Here is a 26,694-nt window from a genome sequence, read left to right as displayed (position 1 = left end):
GTATACATATTTATTTTGTACACACATGTGCAGAACAGAACAGACTGTGGTGGTCGGAGGGTAGCCTGTGGCAAACGGTCCCTCTCCTTCTACCATGTGTACCCAGGGGACCCAACACAGGTTATCAGGATGGACAGCAAGTGTCTTTAACCACTGGGCCATCTCACCAGCCCAATATAGAAAGAACATTGCTGTACTGCAAAAGAAGTCTTAAGAAATTTAAAAGGACCTAGATTATAAAATGGAGGTCCACTTGAAATTGGTAACACAAACATTTTTGCAAACCCCTCTAACATTCTGAAAGTAAACAGCACACTTGTAAATAACCTATAGACAAGGAGTTTTGAAATAAGTGAAAATGAAAACACAACATAATGATATTTATAAATGCTATAAAAGCAGTAAAAGAACAATCTCTGCTAGCATCTTGAAGAACTAGAGAAAGAGCAAGTAACACACTGTGTGCACAGAAAAATGAAAACAATGAAGAAACAGAAGTAATTAAAATACAAAACAGAAAATAATAGGGGAAAATCAATGAAAGCAGAAGTTGTTTTTTAGAGATGATCAGAAGAATTGATACTGTTAGTTAGGCTGACTGGAAAAAGCCAATGCAAACCACTGTCTCAGAGTTTCTACTTCTGTGATGGAACACCATGACCAAAGCAAGTCGGGGAGGCAAGGCTTTATCTGGCTCACTCTTCCACATCACTGTTCATCACTGAAGGAAGTCAGGACAGGAACTCAAGCAGGGCAGGAACCTGGAGGCAGGAGCTGATGCAGAGGCCATGGAGGAATGCTGCTGACTGGCTTGTTCATCATAGCTTGTTCAGTCTGCTTTCTGATAGAACCCAGGACCAGCAGCCTAGGGATGGCACCACCAACCATGGGCTGGACCCTCCCCCATTAATCAGGAATTAAGAAAATGCCTTACAGGCTTGCCTACAACCCTATTTTATGAAAGTATTTTCTTAATTGAGGATCCCTCCTCCCTGATAACTCTAGCTTGTGTCAAGTTGACAAAAAACTAGCCAGTACAATCACCAACACAAGGATGGGATACAATGCCACTAGAGACGCCACAGAGATTAAAATGATAAGAATACCAGGGATACATTTATACTCACAATTCACAAATCAGATGAAATGCACAAATTTCTGGAAGATATAAACCACCAAGCTTACTCAAAGACAAAGAGTGAAGAAGTAACAGACATTTAACTTGTAATTTTCTGTGGCTGGAGAGATGGCTCAGTGGTTGGGAGTACTGGCTGCTCTTCCAAAGGATCTGGGTTCAATTCCCAGCACCTACATGGCAGTTCACAACTTTCTGTAACTTCAGTCCAGGGGATCCAACACCCTCACACAGATATACATGCAGGGAAAACACCAATGCATATAAAATAAAAATAAATTATTTTGTAATTTCCTCATAAAGAAACCTCCACAAAATGGCTTTACTTTGAATTCAACCAAACATTTAAGGAAACATTAGTATGAACTCTAAACAAACTCTTCTAGAAAAAAATTGGGAGAGAGCTGCATCTTAACTCATTTTATGACTGAGAAAGGTATTAAAAGAAAACTATGGCTGGACAGTGGTGGAGCACACCTTTAATCCCAGCACTTGGGAGGCAGAGGCAGGCGGATCTTTGTGAGTTTAAAGTCAGCCTGGTCAACAGAGTGAGATCCAGGACAGCCAGCGCTGTTACACAAAGAAACCCTGTCTCAAAACAAAGAAAAAAGAAAACTACAGCAGCCTTGCAGCTCAATATGGTAATGTATCCCAATGAGGCAGGAGGATCAAGAGTTCTAGGTCAGGATGAGCTTAACATAGTCAGACATGTCAACAAAGTAAGGGTGAGATAGAAAAGCAAAGGAGAGGTACCCTTACTGCTCTCTACAACTTTTCAGAACATGGAGTTTGGTCCCATACTTGACCACCCACAAAAAAGGGTGGTTAGACATCACAAGAATGGACACTGCTCAGAGGGAAAGCATCACAGATGCTACCATGTACAGCGGGCTCAGTGCTACCCCACAGCCAGCCGTCAGCACTGCTGTGAGTGAACGAGGTGCTGGCAGGGTTCTTGCCAGGAAGGGTGCGTGCTGAGCCTACCGCACCGTAACAGCTAAGACAGCTTCCTGACATGTGTGAAGGAAAACGAACTTGTTCAAGGCTGCAGCCTTGTAGACAACTCAGCATCTTGGGCTATTTATTGAGTCACATCGCTTCCTCTGAGAACAGCACCCTCTTCAGTGTCTCTGTGGATCCTTGCTTCTGATTCATCTTGGGATCTGCAACTGCTTCTTCCTGGGTTTGCTGCTGAGCTAGCCAAGCGCTGAACGGAAAGTATCACGACAGTCCCTTTTCTGAAGGGAGGATAATGAATGTCCACTTAGCTGCAATTTGTGGGAATTTCTGACCATAAGGATTCTTCCTTTTCTGCTGCACTGTTCTATGTGACAAAGCCACAGTGAAGGGCCAGTGCTGAGTGAATCCTATGCACTAGAGCTGAAACATTCTACATTAAAGTTAAATGGTCAATTAACTAAGAAGTAGAACTCTGAAAGTGCAAGATCCCCCCCCCCTATATTTTAACCTAAGTAAATTGCCATCTTGAACAAAAACAGAGCAAATAAGGCAAAAAGAAAATAGCTAGCCCAAGGTTCCAATCTAACCACATGCTTTATCTGAGCAGAAGGCTCAAAATGGTCACACAAGTACATTTCAAGTCCCCAGGGCTGACACATCATGAGGACGGACACCCATGAGCAACTTACCTCTCTGGGGCTGCAAAGTGAGAACTAGGGTAATGAGTTGATCATAGGCCACCGTGCAGAAACCAATAAAAACAGGAATGACTTGGCTGGTAATGAGAGTCCCCAGTTGTTGTAAATTAAGTGTGCTAAATAAGAACTTTTAACACAAAACTGCAGAGAAACTGTGAATTGGCCTAATAACAGATTCAACTTAAAAATCAGGAGAGCTGGCATTGACAGTTTTTCTTATTTTCACGTCAAAGGCACATTCTAATAGGTTCTTCACAAAATAGGGTGATAGGAAATGAATTCTACACATAATGACCAATACAGACATTAACGATTTCTATGGGTTCATGTTTTAGAAATTATTATTAGTCCTTATTAGTAGATTAAGGGAAATGCACTTATAGTGGTTTGAAAGAAAAATGGCCCCCGAAGGGAGTAGCACTATTAGGAGGTGTGGCTTTGTTGAAGTGGGTACGGTGGTGGTGGAGGAAGTGTATTACTGTGGAGGTGAGTTTTAAGGTCTCATATGTGTCCAAACCACACCCAGTATCTCAGACCACTTCCTGTTGCCTGCAAGTCAAGATGTAGGTCACTCAGCTCCTTCTCCAGCACCATGTCTGCCTGCACACCACCATGTCGCACTATGATGATAATGCACAAAACCTCTGAAACTGTAAGCCACTTAACTAAATGTTTTCCTTTATAAGAGTTATCATGGTCATGGTGTCTCCTCACAGCAATAGAAACCCTAACTAAGACAGCCCTAGTCTTTATTCTGTAAATAAATGAATATCCCTCCCCTTCCTTCCAGGGGAACTGAAACAAGGGACTTTGTGTGGAAGACAAATGCTCTATCGCTGAGCTCCTTCCTTAGCCCAAGGCAGGAACTTGAAGAGAAGCTATGTACATGGTACCTGCCCATGATGGCCCAGAGAGCCACTAGTCACGGGAAGGAGGGAGCCTCTGCATGTTTCAGGGCAGCCTGGTGTCAGCTCCCATCCAATAGGCTCCCTGACTTTGATCCTCCACTGGCCAAGACCATTGTCCAAGGCTCATGGAGACACAAGAGGGAAGTCCTGCAGTAATAACTGTCCCTACGTGAGGGCTCTGGGGCTGGGTGACAGGCTGCTAGGATGCTCTATCGCTGTGTCCACCAACAACCAATTCCTTAAGCTGGAAGCAGTGCAGCTGTGGACTGCCACTCTTACTTTCTTTACAGAAAGTGGCTTGGTTGCTGCTTGTGAGTCCACTAGAATGAACAGCCACTGCTCTCCTGCAGGGAGGAGTACATCAACCCACGGCGTGGCAGTCCTACCACCTCCCCGAGCTCCTCACATACAGACTCCACTCCTCGAAATCACCTGCCTAGCCCCCTTGTTCGTTCATTCTTGTGGCAATACTGCCCTGAAAACTAGCATTGAGGGAGCCCAGTCTACCCCACACCATCCTAGCAGCCTGTCACCCAGCCCCAGAGCCCTCACGTGGGGACAGTTATTGCCGCTGGACTTCCCTCTCGTGTCTCCATGAGCCTTGAACAATGGTCTTGGTCAACGAAGGATCAAAGTCAGGGAGCCTATTGGACAGGAGCTGACTCCAGGCTGCCCTGAAACATGCAAGTGCTGGACATGCAGATAACAGGAAAGAGCTGCTGAGGAAGCCAGAGCGGCTTCTGTGTCCAATCACTGAGAAAGGAGCCTGGGGATGGCTCAGCAGGTAAAGTGAGGATAAGGACCTGAGTTCAGATCCCCAGAATTCACGTGAAAAGCTGAGTGTGGCAGCACATGCCTGCAATACAAACCATCACTAATAGTGTGTATGGCTTCATGCCAAAAAAAATGCCCACAGTGCACCAGGGAGTTCTCAGTGATACACTTTCATGGAGAAATAAAACTTAATTCTTATTTCAAATGTGACAGCATTAAAAACAAGCAAAATAAAACCAAAAAAGAAGCTGCCTGGTGCCAGACTTTTTTTTAACTTGATTTGTGAATTTTTAGGTCACCTTGTCTTGGTGAGTTTAATCATCCTGTGTTGTGTGTGTATTGACTTCTCTCCCTCCGTAAAGACATGACAATTCACTGGTACAATGGCCTTCATTCTCGCAGATGAAACTGGCGGAGGCAAGGTCTCCAAACGCAACACCAACTATAACAAACACATGTACTTTACACCACATCTGCTCAGCTCAGAAAGGGACTGACAGAAATCAAGTGATGTCCCAACTGTCCCTTTGTTCAAGTCACTTGTTAGATGTAAGATAACACCCCAGAGAACTGCAAAGGCTCTGCTATGATGGGGATTTCCTAAGAGCGTGACCTCACAAATTCAAGACACTATCAAGTTCTCTGATTGCTTTTGTTTCTGGTGACACCCACTGGGGTATCTGTTTCCATCTTTAACTCTTCAGGGATCTGACTTTGCTATGGACTGTGGGAGCCTCTCCTCCTCGGGTCCTGGGTCACCTTACTTCAGGCTCCCTAATCTGAAGGTGTCCTTACCAAAGCAAAGCAGAAGCGGCACGCTGCACTGTTTCCAAAGTGAAACATCTCAAGCGGCTCCCACCTTGCAATGACTCTGCTGCTGTCCTGTGGCTCAGCCGTGAGTCACACTCTGCTTCCCGAGACTGGGCAGCACCCTTGTACTTCTCATCCAGAAGGACCAGAAAAGGTACCTGGTCCATCCCAATTACTGGGCAAAAGAAGAAGCTGAGGCACATAGGCTACCAAGAAGGCAAAGTCAACGGAGGGTTGTGACTCAGGCTCCCTTTTGCTACCTGCAGAGTCAGCCTCGCTCAGCTGAATTGCAGGTGTGGTCTCTGGGAAGGTAGGGAGGCCAGGGGCAGGGACTCCAAAAATGAAGGGTTAGGAGAGGCCTTGGAGAGTAGAGACGATATGGAGAGGAGGTAAACAACATTTTCTTTTACATATTCTGTACTCTCAAAAATGTGGACTACAATAATAACTTTATATTCTATCCGGCAGATATTTGTCATATATATATATATATATATATATATATATATATATATATAAGAATTTCATATACATAAAGCACATCTGACTTTTATAAATGAGGTCCATTTCAGATTTCAGTTTGATGGAATGTTGCTTAGAAAGTCTATTCAGCTATTTTGGGGCATCTGTGCGCCCTGTATCTCACATTCACATTCTATGAATGAATACAAGGCAGTGGCAACTAGGGATGAGCACTCACCACCTTTTGGACCTGGTTGGACTGTATTCTCTTGTACTTGTACAGAAGCTTGTATTTAGTGCGCTGAGGCCAGAGGTTAGGCCACTGGGCACACCCCCTCATAAGGGATTAATGTTCTCACAGGAAGGACCCTGGTCAGTTCCTGGAGAGCAAGTTTGTATAAACAGGGATCCTGACCCTTTCCTTGCTTTCTTGTCATGGGTTCATTTCTTTGTTCTCTGTCCCTCTTTCAAATTTGTGTGTGTGTGTGTGTGTGTGTGTGTGTGTGTGAGAGAGAGAGAGAGAGAGAGAGAGAGAGAGAGAGAGAGAGAGAGAGGGAGGGAGGTGGGGGGGAGGAGAGAGGGAGGAGAGAGGAGACTGTGCTGTGGTTGTGTGTGTGCCTGTGGAGGACAGAAGAGGCCTCAGGCCTACTGGAGCTGGAGTTATGGGAGGCAGTGAGTTACCATGTGGGTGCTGGGAACTGAACTGAGTGTTCTTACTGCTGAGCCATCTCTCCAGCCCCACCATGGGCTCTGCATGCATACTCTCTCTGTTGTGATGCCTTCCTGTCCCATGCGAGCTAGACACTGAACAAAAGAGGCCCCCTGATCTTGGCCTTTCAGTCTCCAAAACTGTGAGCTAAACAAGTATCTCTTTATCAACCATCTTTGCTCAGATACCTTGTTATAGCATCAGCTAAGAAAGTAACCTTCCTCCAAATGTATCACACTGAAAATTTCCTGACTCCTGAGAAATTCATGCACTAACAATACTAAAAGGGTCTTACTATTCCAAGTTCAACTTAACTTCAGGTTTCATGAGTTAAAAAAAAGAATAAGGAAAAAATGGCTAGGGAGCTGCAATATTTGATGCCAGGTAACTGTCATCTTTTCCCTCTTGGCTTACTTCATATGCTCTGACAGACATGCTATCAAATAAAAGTCCACACTGCTTTCTTGCAGTTAAAGACATGCTAGCAGCCAGGCACTGAGGCAGAGAACACATGCACCCCAAAAAGAAGCATTTTTTTAAATAAAGTTTAGGATATGGTTTTAGTTTTGAGCTTACAGAAGTAAGTAAAATGTTATTTTTTTTAAAAGAGTAAAAATACCTTAACTGTGTCCTTTTAAATAAGGGTGGGCTTAGAAGTTAGGACCTTTGAATTCAAAAGCTCCTGTTCACTCTACTGTTAGCCACTGACACTCTAAAAAAGAAAAGAAACCAGTAATAAAGGTGTAAAGGGCAGGGGAAGGCACCAGTGAAGGAGAGGCGTGTGTGGTCAGCATAGCTGCCACACCTACCACAGTTCAGAGGGAGCTGGGTGGGAGGGTGTCAGCAGCACTTGGACAGCATCTGGGTGAGGATGGAAGGTTGCCAAGGCCCACCCTGGTTGGTCTTGGGAAGACTGCCTAAGTCTTTGCCACTGGGGCAGGAATGAATACGAAGTACGTGAGAAAGCACAGAGGTGTCAGGCTCCTGCAACTTCTATAGTGAATACCAAGGTTCTTGCCTTAAAAGGCCCTGGAGACCAGGTCAAGAGGCTCAGAGACAAGGTCTTGTACCCCTTTTAATGGCTTTGCTGCTTCCTGGCAGCCATATGCTGGCTCCAGGTGGGGTGATGTGTAGGACCCAGACACCGTGAGCTCAGGGCACTGAGGGAGGAGGTGATGCAAGGGTACTTGCCGCTGAGCAGGGGCTTGTTGAGGGTGTAGAGTGGTGGCAGGTCCTCTATGTTGGAGATCCGCTGGTACATGGCCCTGGAGAGGTGGTCCCCATGGTATAGGCTGCCCAAGATGATGCTGGAGAAGTAGATGGGCTCTACGAAAATGCTGAGCAGGGACCCCTGGATGCCCACCACGTTCCAGCTGCAAGGAGAAGGAAGCACATCTCAGTAGACACAGGTATGGCACCACATATAGACATAGCAGAGAGATACATGGCTAATGCTGTTGGGATTGTAAAAGGTGAAAACCGTGGCAGTGAAAATCACTGACTCAGCAGCTCAAATAAAGATTATCTTACACAGTGAAATAACTTTGGGTCATAGTTTTAGGGTTTCTATTACTATGATAAAACACCACAACTAAAAGCACCTCAGGGAGAAAAAGGTTTATTTCATTTCAAAACTCTCAGGTCAGTCACACTCCATCACTGAGGTAAGTCAGGACAGGAACTCAAGGCAGGAACCTGGAGGCAGGAACTGAAGCATTAGTCATGGAGAAATGCTGCTTACTGGCTTGCTCCCCAGAGCCTGCTCAGCCTGCTTCTTTCTTTTTTGTTTTTTGAAACATGGTTCATCTGTGTAACAGCCCTGCTGTCCTAGAACTCGCTCTGTAGACCAGCCTGGCCTCGACCTCACAGAGATCACCTACCTCTGCCTCCTGAGTGCTGGGATCAAAGGTGTGCACCACTGCACTCTGCTCAGCCTGCTTTCTTACACCATCTAGGACCACCTGCCCAGGGGTGACACCATCCCCTTTAGGCTGGGCCCTCCCACATCAATCATTAATCAAAACAATGTCCTATGAGTTGCCTACAGGTCAATTTTATGGTGGCATTTTCTCAATTAAGATTCCCTCTTTACAGCTATGTCTAGGTTTGTTTCAAGTTGAGAAAAACGAACTAGCATAGCTATTATGTTTTCCTATTACAATATACTTTCTGGAGGTTATCTCTTAGAAGGTATTAAGAAGCCACATGTTTCTTGTGAAAAACCTGAGGGAAATTTCACAAGGGCAAATACATATACTTTTCCTTCTTCTAATAAAATGGCTGTTCAATCAGAAAACAAGGTGCCCTGAGCCAGGGCTACAGTCTCATGTGGAGCTCCCCAGAGCCAGCTCCTCAGAGGATGGTGCCCCAGGGTGGGAGTGGAGGTGTGACAATTGTGGTGCATGCACTGGAGACAGAGACAGTACAATGAGCTGGCAGTTAGCACACCACTGATTGACGTCTGCAGCAGCAACACTCTGACACACCACTGGCTTACTATGTGCCTGTTCTCTTCACCCCACAGACAAGAACAGCTGAGCAACCTGGAAGCCACTGCATACCAAGCAACTTTTGTGTGTGTCACATGTGGCTGGCACTAGGCAGATGGGAGAAGACAGGAGAAGACACAGCCTAGGTGCCGAACCATGCAGCAGCAAAAAGGCAAACAATAAATGAAGGCCCATGAACTGAGGTACAACCAATGTGAGGCCAAGTACAGGCTTCTCTGAGAAAAGGAGTAAGAGAGGCTGCCCACTTAAGAGGAGGTACCAACTGAAGGAAGGCTCCTGGAGCTGATCCTGAAGCTCAGCCCCAAAGAGAGGGGATGCAGGAGGATGGCATACTCCAGCCTCTGGGACAAGGGATTTAGGACAGGTGGAGGTAACCATGGAGGGACACGCCAGGCCAGAGGGTGGGGTTGATCTGAGGGGCCAGGCGCCACTAAGGGAAAGGGTGAGACCTTAAGCAGGTTCTGGAGGACTGGAGGCATGGAAGTAACTGAATCCCATTTGACACAGGTGTCTACAGAGACAGACTGACTAGCACTGCATTTTAGAAAGGAAAGTTATCAGTACGGAGAAGGGACTCACGGAGAGAAGGCTCCTGAGGCACATGTGCCAAAAGAAAGAGTCCAAGTGAGTGGCCGCGCGTCAGGGAAATGGGCCAGATGCTACAAACCTCAGCAGATGTGGGAAGAGGAGAACTCCTGGCTGTAAGAGGGCTACGGCCCAACCCTGAACGTACCCTAGACCTACTGTCACTGGATGGGCACCGCATACCCAGGTGACACCTGCTGTACTTCGGCCTCTGACCTGTAAGGGAGTAGAAGGCAGATGGGTGCTCTGTGGTCACAGCCAGTCAGCTGTGTGGAGGGCTCCACACAAGCAGGGGCTGAGCCTCGCTTGTGTAGACCCGCTCTCACGGCAAGCTTTAGCCACCTGCCTCCAGCTGCTCAGGGCTGTTAGCTCTCCAACCTGGGTCTCCAACCCTGCCATCTCAAAGGGCTGAGATGCCTACTAACATATCAAAGCAGACACCGGCTGCCAGGTTCTCCCAGCATCCCTCAGTCCCTACTTGTTATATAGAGTCCCTGGCTAACATACCTTGCCCACTACCTTAAATTTCTCCAGCCCACAGACTGGGCTGGGCTGCCCATCTTCTCTTTCCTATATCGCCCAGCCATTTTGGTTACATGGTCCATTTTTGGCCTTCTTCTTTGGCCTCTTGCCCTCTTGGCCGCTGTTCCTCGTTCCCCTCTCCCTTTCTACTCTTCCCTCACCCCTCTCCTCAAGGCGGCTCCAGTCAGTCGGCTGGCTATGTTCAGTCTGGACCCTTCCAGATGCTTCTGGCTGTGCTCTCCCTCATATCTACAATAAACCTCCACCATACCTAGGAGCAGTCACGTCCTCCTTTTTTTTTTTCTTCACTCAAGGCCACACCTAGCATTACCTTTATCTCTCTCTTCCTGTCACAGCTTTAAAGATAGGAGAGGTGTGGGTAAGCCAGGCCCAGGTTGTGAGCATGGGAGAGCTGTCCTCACTACTTATCTGTCTAGTGGCAGCACATAGGGGGGAGATGCCCTCCCCGCCCATCCATCGATGCCCGAGGCAGGTGGGAGAGCTGGCCCTGAGGTCATAAGGGCTGCAGCTGGTAAGCGGCCCCTACACCTTGCCTGGCAACACAGCAGAGCTGGCCCTGAAGGTGTAGAGTAGGAGAACTGCCCCTGAGGATGCGAAAGCCAGAGAACTGGCCCCGCCCCTCGCTCATCGCTGCAAAGGGTGAACTAGCCAGGGCAATGCTGGAGAGCCCACCCTGGTGGCAAAGACAGGGGAGAACCGGCTGGCCAACCCTGCAACTACTCAGGCCCAGAATCAGGGTTATGTGTTGGCCCACCCCAGCATCCACCCCATCTGTGATCTGCTGGAGCACGGAGTGGGGGGCGCAGTTCTGTGGACCAAGGGCTGCAGAGTCTCCATGACACAGGGACAATGGGATGTCTAGAAAGAGTCCCAGTGAGGGCCCAGCATCGATGGTGCAGCAGAGACCACAGACCTTTGAAATGGACCGACTATTCTTTTTGATAAATACCTACATGTAAAATATATGGATAAAAGGGTTTACTGCGTGACTCACCATAACTTCCATGACAAGATTTTCTCCTTCTTCCTTTTTTGTTTTCTCTTTTTCCCCCTCATTTTCTCTTAATTTTTATTTTGTTTGATTTTGAGGTGAGATCGGGAGGCAGGATAAATAAATAAATAAATAATAAATTCAAAAAACAAAAAGAATAGATCTAGTCTCTGACTTCTATCTAACACCACAGCTAGGCCAGGGTCAAGTGATGCCACCTTTGCCTCGAGATTGTACCCTCTCTGGAAGGAACAAGAGGTTTGGGCCTCAGTCTCTCCCTGCAGCAGCTGGCACAGTCCTGGGAAGACATTGATTGGTCTTGTCTACTCCCTCCCAGGAACACCCAAACAGGTTCCCAGAAAAGAGCACATGTCAAACAGGCCAGATCTCTCTTACCAGCACCCCTGGAGCCCCTGAGGCTCCTGGCTTCCTGCTGCAGTCTAGAGGACTGGGACACACGTGTACCATCCACTGAGCTCCCTCACCAGCCCTTCACTTAACTTATACTTCTAGTCTCTGTGACCTCCCCCAGCCCCCACAAAGAAGGTCAACATGCTGAATGGACAACTAGTCATTCCTAGGATGTATTCTTTCTATCCTCTAAAAAGGAAATTAAAACAGCTTTCCCCATCCTTACAGAACATCTGAAATGATTCAGCTCTGGAAGCCCAAGGGCTCCTTTCTGATGCAGATGAGAAGCCTGCTGATTTAGACGACTTAAGCAGAACTCAGTCCCCTGGGCAGTAATGCTGTGATCTTGCAGAAACCAGCATCTGTTAGGACTCATTAATTCTAAGCACACACTTCCTTGGGGATCCCAGGAGCTTCTAGAGCTCCAAGGCACTGGGCAGAAAACAGCTCCTCAGCCAGCTCTACAAAGACAATCAGTCTTACAGAGAATAGCCATGCCCACTTTCTTGGACCACAGACCACCATGCAAGGACATCCCAGATATAACAAGATTCCACATGGCAAAGCATTCACCAAGTTATCTTCATGCACACTCTAACCACACACCTACAAATGCCTGCCCAGTTTCCACGTCCACCTGGGTCAGAGCACTAGATGAGGAGTCTCCCTGCGCAGGCCTCTGGAAGAGGACCCATTTGTCACCAAAAGACAATAAGTACTCCCGCTTCTTGGTCTGGTCTGTGGCTTGTTTTTGTTTTCTTTAGGTTATTCTTTGAGAATGGGCTAAAGAGTGCTGTCACCTGATCTCTCCCACCTGAATCTACTGCACAGCCTGAGCACACCAAGGACAGGGACCAGAAGACACACAAGAGCACTATATCGATCCAACCATAGCCTCCTTCCACAGCCCTTGCTCAGACAAACAGCCTGTTCAGGACAGCAGTTTGCTCAGTGGGTCCCCTTCTTCTCTGCTCCCATGTTACAATTAACCTTCAGAGAAAGCCACCTGCGCCCTTCAAAACAACTTTGTTCAGAGTGTGGCTCTTCCAGGAGCTTCTGCAGAAGCCCCCTTCCCCATCCATAAAGCAGCCCTTGCTTACCTACCACCTGTTCTGAGCAAGTGAATGTGCCAAAAAAGCCTCCTCTCCGTACTTAGATCTGCCTTTTCTTGCATCCTCAGGCAGCAGAGGCCAAAGACAGCAGTCCCAGGAAGATGCTCAGGGCTCTTCACAGGGCCTCTCATTGTTCTAAGGGCAACCCTTCTGGGGCTGCCCTCACTGTTGGGCTAGCCGGACACTAAGGTGACCTCTAGTGCCTCCTCCCTATCCTCAGCCTATGCCAGAGGTCAGTTCTCCACCTCTTCTGGAATGTTATAGTGCTAGTGGCCTCTGCCCAGCACCTATGCATCCAGATCTCCACAGTGGTGGATTCCCCTCACTCAACAAACCCTTCACACCAGTGCCTTTGTTCTGCAAAGCATCAAGGTCACTCCCAATCTAGACTCTAACTTGATGTTGGTTGACAGTCAGAACCCTTCTTTTTCTTTCTTCAGAACTCTTTTCGTACTATATGGCTTTCATTTTTAGTGGTGTGGGAAAGTTAGAAGTTGTGTTTAACTAAGAATCTACATAATCCAGACCACTATAAAACTGAGCAGAGACGGTAGTGAAGGGACAAGAAAGTGTGGCATACCTGTTCGTGGCCTCTGCCTACAAGGAAAGTGTAGAGCGCTGGGAAAATACTTATACCTTGGAATGGAAACAAGGCAGGTCATGAACCAGCATTTTGCCTATCTGAAGTATGCCGGGAGGACTGGTATCCATACTGGCTGATTAATCAGTATGGTGGTTTGAAAGAAAATGGCCCCCAAAGGGAGTATTACTATTAGGATATGTGGCCTTGTTGGAGTAAGTGTGTCACTGTTGGGGTAGGCATTGAGGTCTCCAATGCTCAAGCTACGCCCAATGTCAGAGTTTACTTGTTGTTGTCTACAGGTCAAGATGTAGAACTCTCAGCTCCTTCTCCAGCACCATGTCTGCCTGCATGCCACCATGCTGCACCACGATGATAATGGGCTAATTCTCTGAAAATGTAAGCCACCCCAATTAAATGTTTTCCTTTATAAGAGTTACCATGGTCATGGTGTCTCTTCACAGCAATAGAAAACCTAGGACAGAAGTTGGTACCAGGAGTTGGGTATCACTGTGAAAGGTCTGACTATGCTTTTGTTTGAGGAATTTGGACTTTGTTACTTTGGGTTTAGGAAAGCAGTGGAATGCTTTAAGAACTGCTTGATGGGCCATACTAGTAGGAACATAGAAGATCTGAACTGTGGGGGCCTGGCTTAAGAGGTTTCAGAGGAGAATTTTAGTATGTTGCCTAGAGATCATTCTTGTGATATTTTAGTGAAGAGAGTGGCTACATTTTGCTCTTGTTTGAAAAGTCTGCCTGAGGCTAAAGTGAAGAGATCTGGATTAATTCTGTTGGCAGAGGAAATTTCAAGACAGCCTAGTACAGACTCAGTCCTGTGGTTATTAGTGTTAACTCTAATGAAGATCTATAATAAAGAGGAGCAAGCTGAGAAAGGAAAAATACAAAACGTACAACAACTTGAGGAGAAAAGGAGCACCAGGAAGTGGAACAGAGCTAAGTCATGTGTTCAAGGAGATGAACATATTAAGAAATGGAATAAAGGGAGTGGTGCCCTTAGGGTAAGATCCCACACAGCTGAGTTTCCAACTTGTGAAAAGGAATTAAAAAAAAACTCTTAGAGCCAGGTTTAGTGATGCACGCCTTTAGTCCTAGCACTCCAGAGGCAGAGACAGGTGGATCTCTGAGTCTGAGGCCAGCCTGGTCTATGGAGCAAGTTCCAGAACAGTTAAGCTTAGGCAGTGAAGGAAACCATTGAAAAAAAAAATCTGGTGAAGATGTAATTGAACAAGGGGTCCATGTTTCAGTTCCAGTAAGCAGCAGAACTTGGCAACTTCAGCTACATGGCTCTAGTTTCAAAGATTGAAGAAAGGGGTTATGGAATATTCTTCCACAAGTAAGGAAAGCTGCTGAGGCCAGGCATGTGTCAGGGGTGATGGCCTAGAGAGGCCATCACATGAAGCTGTGAAGTTAAACCCTGGATTTCCTTGGAGACCCCAAGATGTTGGAGATGCCAGAGCCATGAGATACTTGTCAAAGAAAGCTGCTAACAGGGATTGGAACCAGCCCAAGAGACAAAAGTGTGTTGTAGTCAACAAAACTGAAAGGAGTTGGAGATCTGAAAAGCGTTTTGATATCAGAGATGGAGGTGCAGAGTTTGAAATTTGCTCAGCTGGTTTTCAGTGTTTCTTTGGTACAGTATTTCCTCACTATGCTCCCTTCCCTACATTTTGGAACACTGATATTTTCCTGTGCCATTATATGTTAGAAGTATGTTATCTGCTTGTTGGTTTTGATCTTTAGATTTTAAAATATGTTTATGACTATTATAGACTATGGGAACTTTTGAAGTTGAACTGAATGGATTTTTGTATTATATGGCTACATGCCTTTGGGAGCCAGGGACTAGAATGTGATGGTTTGAAAAGGGAGTGGCACTATTAGGAGGTGTGGCCTTGTTAAAGTAAGTGCGGCCTTGCTTGAGTAGGCGTGGCCTTGTTGGTGTGTGTCACTGTGGGGTGGGTGTTGAGATCTCTTATGCTTAAGCTACACACAGTGTGACACTCAGTTCACTTCTTTTTTTTTTTTTTTTGTTTGTTTGTTTTGAGACAGGGTTTCTCCGTATAGCTTTGCGCCTTTCCTGGATCTCGCTCTGTAGACCAGGCTGACCTGGAACTCACAGAGATCCACCTGGCTCTGCCTCCCGAGTGCTGGGATTAAAGGCATGCGACACCACTGCCCGGCTCAGTTCACTTCTTGTTGCCTGTGGATCAACACGTAGAACTTTCAGCTCCTTCTCCAGCACCACGTCTGCCTGAATGCTGCTATGTCCTGCCATGACGACAATGGACTAAACCTCTTAAACTGTAAGTGAGCCACCCAAATTAAATGTTTTCCTTATAAGACTTGCATGGTCATGGTTTTTCCTCACAGCAATAGAAACCCTAACTAAGAAAAGCAGTGATGGGTAGGACTAGAGTTTAAAAGCTACTAAAAACAGACAAGCACCTGGTTAGGACCCAATTCTGCTGGCAACACAAGTGGACTAACAATTCAGAAAAGCAAGAACTTATTAGGAAGAACTTCCTTGCACAAAGCCAATATACAGAGGCTGGGAGAGGTGCTTCTTATTTTAAATGCTCAATCCCAGCTAAGTAAATAAATAAAAGGTAGCAAAATAAAAACAGAAGCATGGACTAAAGGACTAATAAGTTTCCAGAACCCAATCTTAAAGAAATACAGATCTATGAGTGTCCTGGCAAATAATTTAAAGTAACTGACATATGGATGCCTAATAAGCTAAAAGAGAACACAGGCACTCACACTATGAAAAGACTGAATGAATAAAATGAGATTATCAACACAGAGGGAACTACATCAATTCATGAGACATCCTGAAGAAACAACTGAACTGAAAAACATGGCTGTGGGATCAATGGGATAAAGAGCCAATAAACTTAAAGACAGGCCATCAACATCATCAGTAGAGGAGAGTAGAAAAATACAAAGAGTATAAATGAATATAGGCTATGAGACTTATGAATACCAGTGAGCAGAACAACATGAAAGTCCTGGGAATTCTGGGAGAGAAAGAGAAAGGCAATGAGTTTATTTGAAGAAACACTGCCTGAATCCCCAAGGAAAGATAAAGACCACACAGATTCAAGGGTAAAGAACTGAATTGATCATAAATACAAGGAAAATGACAGTGAGTCCATTTCAATCAAACTAAGTCAAGACAAACAATCTTAAGAAACAGCAGTGAAAAGTTAGTGCTCATTTAGAGTTTCTCAGTAAAAATGTTATGAACCAGAAAGGAGTGGGAAGTACCTTCATAAATGAAGGGGAAATTATGACTTTTTCAGGGATCACCCTGATACCAGTGGGCAGAGTCCATCACTACTAGACCTTAGAAGAAACAGAAACACAGACTGGAGTCCTTCAACCTGAAGCATCAGAACAGTCGATATCAATAGAATAGAATCAATAGACTCAATAGTTCAGCTGGCTTGAACACAGATTCTCCTGCTTCAGCCTTCTGAGTGCTGGGATTGAATGTGCACTACCATACCTGGCTTACAGTTTTGATTAACTGAATTTAAATAAATTATGAATATAGATCTATGTCAGTGGGTATAAAATATACAAAGACATAATCTATGATATTGACAAAGTACGAGGGAGTGGAGCTAGAAAGAAGAGTTTTCATATATGTATTTGAAGTTACATCATTATCAGTTTAAAACAGAATGCTATAATTTTAAGATGTTTTATGCAATCAGAATTGTAACTGCAAGGATGGAGAGATGACTCAGCATTTAGGAGGAGGTTCTTCAAGAGAACTTGAGTGTGGTTCCCTCATCCACATCAGGAGGCTCACAATTGCCTGTAACTCCAGCTTCAGTGGTACTCAACACCTCTGGCCTTTACACACACCTGCACAGCCCCCGACCACATACATGTACACAATTTTTTTAAAAAATCTAAAAAACCGAATTATAGCCACAAAGGAAGATCTGTAGAAAATATACAAAAAGAAATAAGACTCCTATGAGGACATTTCAAAAGGAAGATGGGAAGAGAGTAAATCAGGGAGAAATAAAACTATATGCCACACAGCAATAACAAGGTAAGCCTTCCCTACCAAGAAAACTTCAAATATTAGCAGACTAATCTCCCAGCCAAAGGACAAGATTGACAAATGGATTAATAACATATTAGGGTGGATTGTATATTAGAAAATTTACTTCAGATCTAAGGACACAGGTATGCTGAAAGTGAAAAGATGAAAAGAGGTATTTCATGCAAAAGAAAACCAAATGAGTGGGAATAATTAGACAGCATAGATTAAAAAAACCAGAAGAGACAAAAGATAGTATGTGATGATAAAGGACTCAATTTACCAGCAAGAAAACACATCTGTGGGCCAGCAAAGTGGCTCAGTGGTAAGGGGACTAGTGAACTGAGTTTGATCCCTGGGACCCACATAGTGGAAGGAGAAAACCACCTTCTGCCAAGCAGTCCTCTGGCTTCCACACACCCCACTTGCTAAATAGACACACAAATATGTACAACAACAACAGCAACAATCTATGAATATTAGATGGCAAGCCGCAGAACTTCTGAATATATAAATTAAACCATGACAGATAGATCTGAAGGAAGAAATAGACAGCAACACAATAATGTTAGGAAATGTCAACACTCCACTCAACTATGCACATATCAGATGGAAGAGCAAAATGGAAGCAATAGACCCAGAACACTGTAGACTCTTGGATCTAACACAAACACAGAACACTCCACTGTAAGAACAGTAGACTACACATGCTTCCCAAGTGCATCTAGAACATTCTCCAGGGCAGAGCATGCATCAGCCTCAAAACAAATTTTACAAAATTCAAGAAAATTAAATCATCCAAATATCTTTCCACTCACAATTGAGAAAAACTATGAATCAATATAAAAAATGAAAATTGAAAAATTGAACATAGAGAAACCAAATGTCATGCATGGTCTGCAGTCATCAACAAACCAAAGTTGCAAAGGAACTTACATGCATGAAAATAAAAACAAAACATACAAAAGCAATGGGATTCAGCAAGTTCCTATGACATCTCCAGGAATCCTGGAAAGCCAAAACAATTTAGGGGGGAAAAAAAAGAATAAGATTGAAGGGTCCTATTGTCTGATTTCAAAAATGGTATAAAAGTGATAGTAACTGCCAGGCAGTAGTGGTACATGCCTTTAATCTCAGAACCTGGGAGACAGAACCAGGTGGATCTCTGCGAGTTCGAGGCAGCCTGGGCTACAGAGCGAGATCCAGGACAGGCACCAAAGCTACACAGAGAAACCCTGTCTCAAAAAAACAAAACAATACAAAACAAAACAAAAATTGCTGACCCATACAGCACTGAGTAGGTCTCAAAGTGCAAGCGTGCACACACACACACACACACACACACACACACACACACACACACACACGGCTTGGGGTTGGGTGGGAGAAGCACCTGAAGGGCATACTGGAAAAACACATAAAGAGTAAACATGTCAGAGAAACCCTGTCTCAAAAAACCAAATAAATAAATAAATAAATAAATAAATAAATAAATAAATAAATAAATAAATAGTAAACATGCTATAGCAGGCAGGCACAGGTGGCCTACCACTAAAGTCTTGCAGAGTTTGAAGACTGGGCTTTGGGTTTTCAGTTAGGTATGCTCAATTGGTAGAGTCTACAGAAATATTTCAAAATTCAAAACCTCCAAAATCTTAAACACTCCCGGTCCTCTGGATTTTTTCTTTTCTTTTTTTCCCCCCCTTTGGCTATGAGTGACTCAACCTCCACCAGTGCTTGGGGAGAATGGTCTAAGGCATGTGTATGATTAATCCAGCTCTGAGTCTTACAGCTCCCCTGTGAAACCCATTTTAGAGAAAATCAATACAAAGAGCTCACAGCAGTTGAAAAGATAAGTGGCTCATAAGCGATGACTAGGTTTCATGCCACACTGTGAGATGTGCCTCCCTAAGCCTCGTCAGGACATATGATCGGGCACATGACCCATCTGATGTGAAGGGGAGAAAAAGACACACATGCACTGTGCCTATGTCAATTCCAAACCTTCTGGTGGGCCAGTCCAGAACTGCTTACCCTGGTGCCACAGGGGTGTGTCTGTAGAAAGAGGTTTAATTTTATATGCATCTGTACTTTTGAATGCTTTCCATCATCTGCTGAAATACATTAGCTGAAACATGAAAACAGAATAGCCACTGGAACTTGTACAGGCATCTGAAGAAAGGGATTTCTAAAATCTGACCTGGATCTAAGCTCCCGGGAGAAGCTGCTTCCCAGGCACGCGGCAGGTAACTAGAGCAGTGTGCTCATGGAACACTAGCCTTGGCCTGGGATGGCTCACATTGCTCTAGTTGGTAAAGGTCAATTACCACAGGGCTAACTGATGGGCACAATGACCATGGACACTGTGTTCCTTGCTGACAAGGAGATGCTTATGTGTTTTCCTCTGGGAGCAGATTGTGTAAAATAGCCTTCAGAATGCCCAACATAATCAGCTTAACCCTGATACCTATGTGGAAAAAAACGAACTAAAAGGCAAGATGAATGTTCTGAAGCAAGTGGTGTGGGGAAACTGGAGTGCCCTGTGTCATGGTCTCCCTTGTCCCCTTCAGATAACCCTAGAAGCACCCGGGAGGAGCCTTAGTCTTTAGAGAACTCTTGGAAACAGGGAATCAGGAAAGGCTTATAAGAACCGCGCGTGCAGGGTGGGGACAGGCCCCTGCGGCCTTACCGTGCTATCTTGTCACTGCAGGACATGGTGAGCAGCCGCTCCCCCTGCAGCACCCCGTCCCAGGTCTGGATGCTGGCGTTGGAGCGCACAGGGATTGTCCCTTCACCAGACTCTATTTTTGTCCGTAGCTGTCCCCTTGCTTTCCGATTTGGATGTCTATCAGCTGGTTCTAAAAGAAAGAGAGGGTTCAAAACCCACAGATAATAAAACAGCTAACTTACTGAAAAGCACATCTAATGTACTAAAATTTAAAGTATAATTTATGGATATTTATACAAACATTTATTCATTCCATGCAAAATATGCATTCCAGTAAATACGTAAAATTGAACTGAAAAGACAATACAGACCAAATTTATGAACATGGAAAAAGGTGATTTACATTTTGGCTGAGATGATTTCTATTATTAACAAGTGGAAACAAATGGAGAAAAATGCTAAGTTTTGCTAATTCTCAGTAATACTTAGATGCTTGTTATATATTAACTTTTGTATTTTATCATTTCAAAAACAGAAAAATACAGAAATCAGTCCATGGGAGTATATGAAGATATTCCCAATGATTAGCAGTGAGTTATATGAATATGAGTGACTTTAATTTTCTATTATTTTTGAAAAGTAGTAATTTTTTTACAGTGAGTATTACTGTTTTTATAACCAAGGGAAATCCATTTGCAATTCATGGTGCTCAGGCATGAGAGTAGGAATGTACATCCAGACTGTTATAAAAGCAGGCAATACTAGGGGCCTCGGTTGCCTTTGTCCACCTGCTTCTGTAGCACAAGCCTCAAGCTTCAGTCACACGCTCATCAGTCAGCACTCACTGGAAATACAGGGATCCCTTAGAGATTGTTTACTTAACCAAAATTAGCACCTTTTTTTAGAATTAGCATTTTTCATTAAAATTTACTAAGCAAATGATTAATTTGGAAGAAAGAATCTGTGCTCTTATCAAATCCATGCCTAAGGCTGAAATTTTAAAAAAAACAAAGAGAAAAGAAAAATAAGAACATTGATGTGGATGTGTTCTAACACTACGTTATATTATGTTTCTTAAAAACCTGTCAGCTGGTGAGATTCTGGCGTCATACCCTCTAGCACTGGCTCATGAGGGGAGAATATTCTGGCGTCTCCACAGGGTGAGGTGCTGATGTACAGGTGGAACTGTACAGTGTCCTTTAGCCGAAACCCACCCCGTTCTGACTTCTGAAAGATGGACTTTTTCTGGTCTTCTTTGTTACTGCAAGGGAGAAGTTATGAGAGTGACAGTTAAAGGTGTGTGTAACCAACAGAGGTCGACAGCGGTCCAGAAGGACGCCAGAGGCCAGAGCTTTCCGTCAGGGAAGAGGTGAGTTTGCTGGAGACGGTATCTTGCTATGTATACCAGGTTGGCCTCAAACCTCGGCTTCTGCTGCCTCAGCTCCCCCACTGCTAGGATTTACAGTTGTGCACCACTATGTCTAGCCTGAACTAGAATCACTGTTATACATGTTTATAGTAATCCAGAGTCCAGGTCCGTTTAGTGATCAACGTGTCATCAACCGTGAGTGACCATTTCTTCTCAGGTGAGATTGCAAGGCAAAAAGACCACATGGAAGAAATGGCATTGTCAAGAAGAGCAGTCCAGTACAAGGTCAGTTCTGACCATGCCCAGTTACTAAAATGAAAATGACCTTCTTTACCAGGCAGTGTATGAAGGCATGTTTATTTTCACAATGCATGAGCCAAAAACCACCATCTTAAATATGGACTTGAAATTTATGAGTATGTTATGATTCTCAGTATGTGTTTTATACAGGTATGCTTGCATGTGTGAATGTGTGTGTGTGTGTGTGTGTGTGTTTGTGTGTGTGTGTGTGCTTATGAGTTAGTTCACTCTAGTTCATACTGAGCATCATGGGAGAGTGGGACCTGCTCAGACAACATCACAGGACAGCAATGCTCGGCCTTCACATTCCTCACACGGGTATAGTCCTGAGGATTCCTCAGTGCTTACACAAACAAGTAAAGGCTATACAATGCTTTCTGACAGAAAGTATTTTTAAAATAGCTCCTTCACTTGTTTATTCCTAGACTTACTTTAAATAAAGCTCAAGCTGTGCATAAAGAAACCTGAGCAGGGACCTTCGGGAGATTATCTCTGCATGGCAGTCATTTAGTGCGAGGCCACGGTCACTCATATATTCACCGTTGATGCATTTTGTCCCTGTCGAAACACTTATCACCTTGGCATCTTTGACGTCTGTACCTGAAAGACAGGAGAGTGACTGGCAACGAATGACACTGGCCTGTTTTGACACGTGCTCTCAGCAACTGGACCACTCAGGGTCAGCTGAACACTTGAGCCTGTTTTCACATGCCTTCGTGTCTTCTGATTCCTACCTGAGAAAACTGAGGCTTTGTTCTGTACCATTCCTTTCTCATCCTGTAGTCTGCACCCTAAACTTCAGGTGGTCACTTCCCCTGGCATGCATGAGTGTTTGAACATCCCCCTTGACTACAGGTAAGAAGTATTATACACAGTGCCTGGAATTAGCCCCTAAAGTAAAATATTAAAGAGGCTAGGAGGAGTGACTTATAGGCTGAAGAGTACCAAGAAAGAAAATGGAATCAGCTCCCACATCTTCATTAGTAATTTTCACACTTAACCACATAATGTGACCTTCCAGCAAGGGGAAATCATGATTAAATCCTGTGAAATAGATCACTGACCCAGACAGGCTACAAAGACCTGAATATGGAGGGGGGTATGTCTCAGTGGTAGAATATACAACTAGCATGGGTGAGGCTTTGAGATACATCCCTAGAATGACAATAGAAAACAAACAAAAAATCCAACAGCATCAACAAACCAACCCAGAGTACGGCCTTAGAGCAGACTCAGTGACTGAAATAGATATACGCTACATGTTGTGAGGGTGAGTGTTAACTGTCAATTTGACAGATTCTAGAAATCACCCAGGAAATATGTCTCTGGGCACATCTGTAAGGGCTTATCTAAACAAGGTTGGCCTTTGGGCATACCTATGAGAGATTTTCTTGATTAGATTGAGATGGGAAGACCCATCCACCGTGGGCAGTACCATTCCCTAAGATGGGGCCCCAGACTGTATAAAAAGGAGAAAGGGGAGCTGAACAAATGATTCATCTCTATTTCTTGACTGCAGATGCAGTGTGATCAGCTGCCTCAAGCTCCTGCCAAGTGACTTCCCCACCATGATGGACTTCTCCAACTATGAGCTGAAATAACTCTAGGTTGCTTTTATCAGGGTATTTGATCATAGCACCAGGAAAAGGAACTAAGACACAGGCTATGGTGGAGGCACTGTGCCAGGAGTGTGAACCACTCATCCTCACCGCGTGTCCTCATGGTGTCCTCTGAGGAGCTTTGTTTCCATTTTGAATGAAAGAACTGCAGCTCACAGGGATTAATAACCTACCTGAGGCCATTTAACCAGTGAGAGCACAACACCTATGTGCCCAGCTCACTGGTTTCAGACACACATTTTGGCTATGAGCAAATGGTCAGGAAAATATACAAAAGGCTGCCAGGTGGTGGCGGCATATGCCTTTAATCTCAGCACTTGGGAGGCAGAGGCAGGTGGATCTCTGTAAGTTCAAGGCCAGCCTGGTCTACAGAGTGAGTTCCAGGACAGCCAGGGCTACACAGAAACCTTGTCCAAAAAAAAAAAAAAAAAATACAAAAGGTTAGGCCTTGAGGTGATTGGCATTGTTAGTCTTTTCTATTTTCTGTAACAGAATTCTTGAGAGAACAATTTAAACAAGGAATATTAATTTTGACTCACAATTAGAGGTTTTAGTCCATCATGGCAAAGTGGAACAGAATAGCTTAACTCATAGTGGCAAAAAGCAGAGAGAATGCCTGCACCCATGGGCCTTCTCCTCTTTCCCTTTCTATTTACCTGGGCCTCTCACCTAAAGGATAGTGCCATCCACATGCAGGCTTAGTCCCCTCCAGAAATGCCCTCACAGACACACCTAAGCATTTCTCAAATCAATCAGGTTGACAATCAAGATTAGCCATCCTAAGTCCACCCCTTGTCAAACCTCTTAAAACATTTCATCCTTGGTCCAAAAGGATGTAACTGAAAAATGCATTTAGTGTACCTCTAAGAATGTCATAAAATCTTAAAGTCCCAACACTGTTCAAATCCAAAGTCTACTGAGGCTCAAGGCAAAATCTTAGCTGTGAGTCCCTGTGAAAAAAAGCACATTTTACATATTCCCAACACACAATGGCAATAAACTTCGCTTTGCAAATGGGAAGAACGCGGCAACTGGCGGCAACTGGCAAGCCGTAGTTGAGCTCTTTGCCACAATGTAACACAAATGGCCTACAGTTCAGTTTCCAGCACACTCTGGGTTCCCATCTGGAACCTTGTGTCTGTCCTCATTCTTAGGCGCTCTGGGTCTTCTGAGCTCCACGGAATCACCCATTAAGCTGAGCTTACACATTCTAGGGCTTCTTTGGCTCACATCTCCAAACTTTCTAAAATTCCTCCCATAAGTCACTTCCAAAAGGCTTTTCTGAACAATATAGTCTGTCAGTCACAGCAACAATCCCACTTGGTGTCACGGATGGCACCAATTTTCATTTGTCATCCTGAGAGAACTAAAGGAGGGGATTTTTTTTCCTTTCTTTTTTTTGGGGGGCTGAGTTTCTGTGGTTTCAGTCCATTGTGGTGGGGAGAATGTAGCAGAGCAGTTCATATATGATGGTGACCAGAAAAGGGGTGTGTTTATGAGTATGATTATGTGTGTGTGGGGTGTAGGTATGAGGGAGAGGGAGGGGATAGATAGATAGATAGATAGATAGATAGATAGATAGATAGAAAATGAATATGCTTAGATTAATGGGCTTTCCCTATCCATTTTAAAACCCTTTCTGAACCACTGGCCTATGGGATGCTGCCAGACACATCTAGGCAGGTCTTCTGTCCTTGTTACTCTCTGAAAATGCCCTCATAGACACCTCTGAGTCGACTTTACCAACTTCCCAAGGATTTTCTGATTTCACAAGCGTTGCCCCACACTCTGATGTGGCAGCAGTGACACTAACAAAGCAGAAAGGGTCTCAGCTTCAACAGAAGCCAGAGTCAGTAATATGCTGTTCCCAGAGCATGCCAGGTCATAATGATGTCACATGGTAATAAGTATGCTCTCTCCAAAAGACAAGACAGGTTCAAAAGTAGGACATTTTGGGGACTGGAGGAACGGCTCGGCAGTCAAGAGCACTGGCTGCTCTTCTAGAGGACCCAGGTTTAGTTCCCAGCACCCACACAGCAGCTAGAAACATCTGTAACTCCAGTTTCAAGAAAATCTGATGCCCTCTTTGGGCCCCCGAGGGCACTGTATATATGTGGTACACTTATATACATATAAGCAAAACACACAGACACAATAAATCCTGTTTTAAAAGTTGAATATTTTGGGAGGCAGAGGCAGATGGATCTCTGCGAGTTCAAGGCCAGTCTAGTTTACAAAGCAAGTTCTAGGACAGCCAGAGCTGTTTACACAGAGAAACCTTGTCTCGGGGGAAAAAAAAAGTTGACTATTTTGGAGGAAAGAGTTTTGTTTTATGTAAGTTTTCTTTAGGGGTGGAAGATTGCTGGGGATCCCCACTCAGGAATCCTGACTGCTAAACTGTGCTCTACCGACTAAGCTATGTTTTCAGCCCTAAGGAGGAAAAGGGCTTCTGAGGACAATTCTTATACTTGTATATGGCAGATGCATAAAGACAGAAAGAAGAAAAGGAAATTTTCTGTTGGTGTCACAAGACTGAGAGCATTTGTGCTTTTCAACCAGAAGGCAGACAGGCTGAACAGAGTGCCAGATGCTTACCTGTGGTCATCACTACTCCAGAAAGCACTTTTCTTCGTGCGTGGGGGGAGGAAAAGTTGTCTGTCAGGTCACTGAACTTACCCAGGACCAGGCGTGAGACAGCATCCGCCAATACCTGGGTGAAGAGCAGAGACCACGTTTAGGGCCAGAGGACACCTGTGGAGGAACCAGTCTCTCTCGGTGTCAGCACATGCTGTCTGCTACAAAGGTGAACCTTACAGTCTCACTTCTACTCTCAAGAACTCATACAGGCACACCCAGCAAACAAGTGTGTGTGAGCATGGGGGTGTGTGTGTGTGTGTATGGCAGGGAGAAAAGTCATCGGTGCTTTTACCTAGCCATGGATCCTGTGTGCTATAATACTAACTGCTTGGCAACATGGGTGCACTACTGCAATTGTGGCATGACTGTTATGGGGGGTAACCAACCACTTTACAATTGAATTGGAGGCCCACTCTACAGAAGAAAATTCATGCCTGGCACTGTAAACCTGTTCCAAAGCCCATAGCTGGGGAGCTCATGGACTTAGAGAGCAAGCTACCATTGGTGTTTTGCTAAATGGACATGCTGTGAAACTGCCCTGTAAATACTTATGTTTATACTCAAAGACCAGTGCTGCTCTTAGTCTTAGGGAAGCATGTCTTTGTGCAGCCTGCATTGGTGAGTGTAGAGACTGATAACAAGTAAAAGTGAATGTTGAATGTAACTGTTAAATGTTCAGCCCTAAACAGGACATCTAAATTATCCCCTGTAAGGCTAAAGGGAACATTGTGGAAAAGGGATAGAAATAAAAATGTAGGAGATGGAGGATGTGAAGAAGTGCCGAGAAACACTATCTTCTAGACTTGATATGGCTTCTGCAACCACTCCCTTGCCT

General features: G+C 44.7%; 1 protein-coding gene and 1 non-coding gene across 10 annotated transcripts in view; one reads left to right on the top strand and one right to left on the bottom strand.

Moving 5' to 3' along the window:
- Positions 1-26,694, bottom strand: part of Adarb1 (adenosine deaminase RNA specific B1) — a 132,874-nt gene that overhangs the window by 8,264 nt on the left and 97,916 nt on the right. For 7 of the 9 annotated variants that reach the window (XM_028874308.2, XM_028874312.2, XM_028874314.2 and 4 more), the window contains 5 exons: positions 25,818-25,932; positions 22,035-22,203; positions 21,017-21,195; positions 19,956-20,124; positions 7,648-7,829 (listed from right to left, as the gene is read on the bottom strand). In XM_028874308.2, the coding sequence (XP_028730141.1) occupies positions 7,648-7,829; positions 19,956-20,124; positions 21,017-21,195; positions 22,035-22,203; positions 25,818-25,932 (814 nt within the window). Of the gene's footprint in view, positions 1-6,448; positions 7,169-7,647; positions 7,830-19,955; positions 20,125-21,016; positions 21,196-22,034; positions 22,204-25,817; positions 25,933-26,694 lie in introns of those variants that run through there. The other 2 variants (XM_028874316.2, XM_028874307.2) reach the window with 2 other exon arrangements.
- On the top strand, positions 19,115-19,220 carry LOC114696537. The gene has a single exon (XR_003735031.1). It is a non-coding gene; the product is annotated as a small nucleolar RNA U13 (small nucleolar RNA).

Source organism: Peromyscus leucopus, chromosome 16_21, assembly GCF_004664715.2.
Source record: "Peromyscus leucopus breed LL Stock chromosome 16_21, UCI_PerLeu_2.1, whole genome shotgun sequence".
NCBI classification, from domain to species: Eukaryota; Metazoa; Chordata; class Mammalia; order Rodentia; family Cricetidae; genus Peromyscus; species Peromyscus leucopus.
Note: the sequence above shows the minus strand (reverse complement) of the source record. Positions and strands in the feature narration are given on the sequence as shown.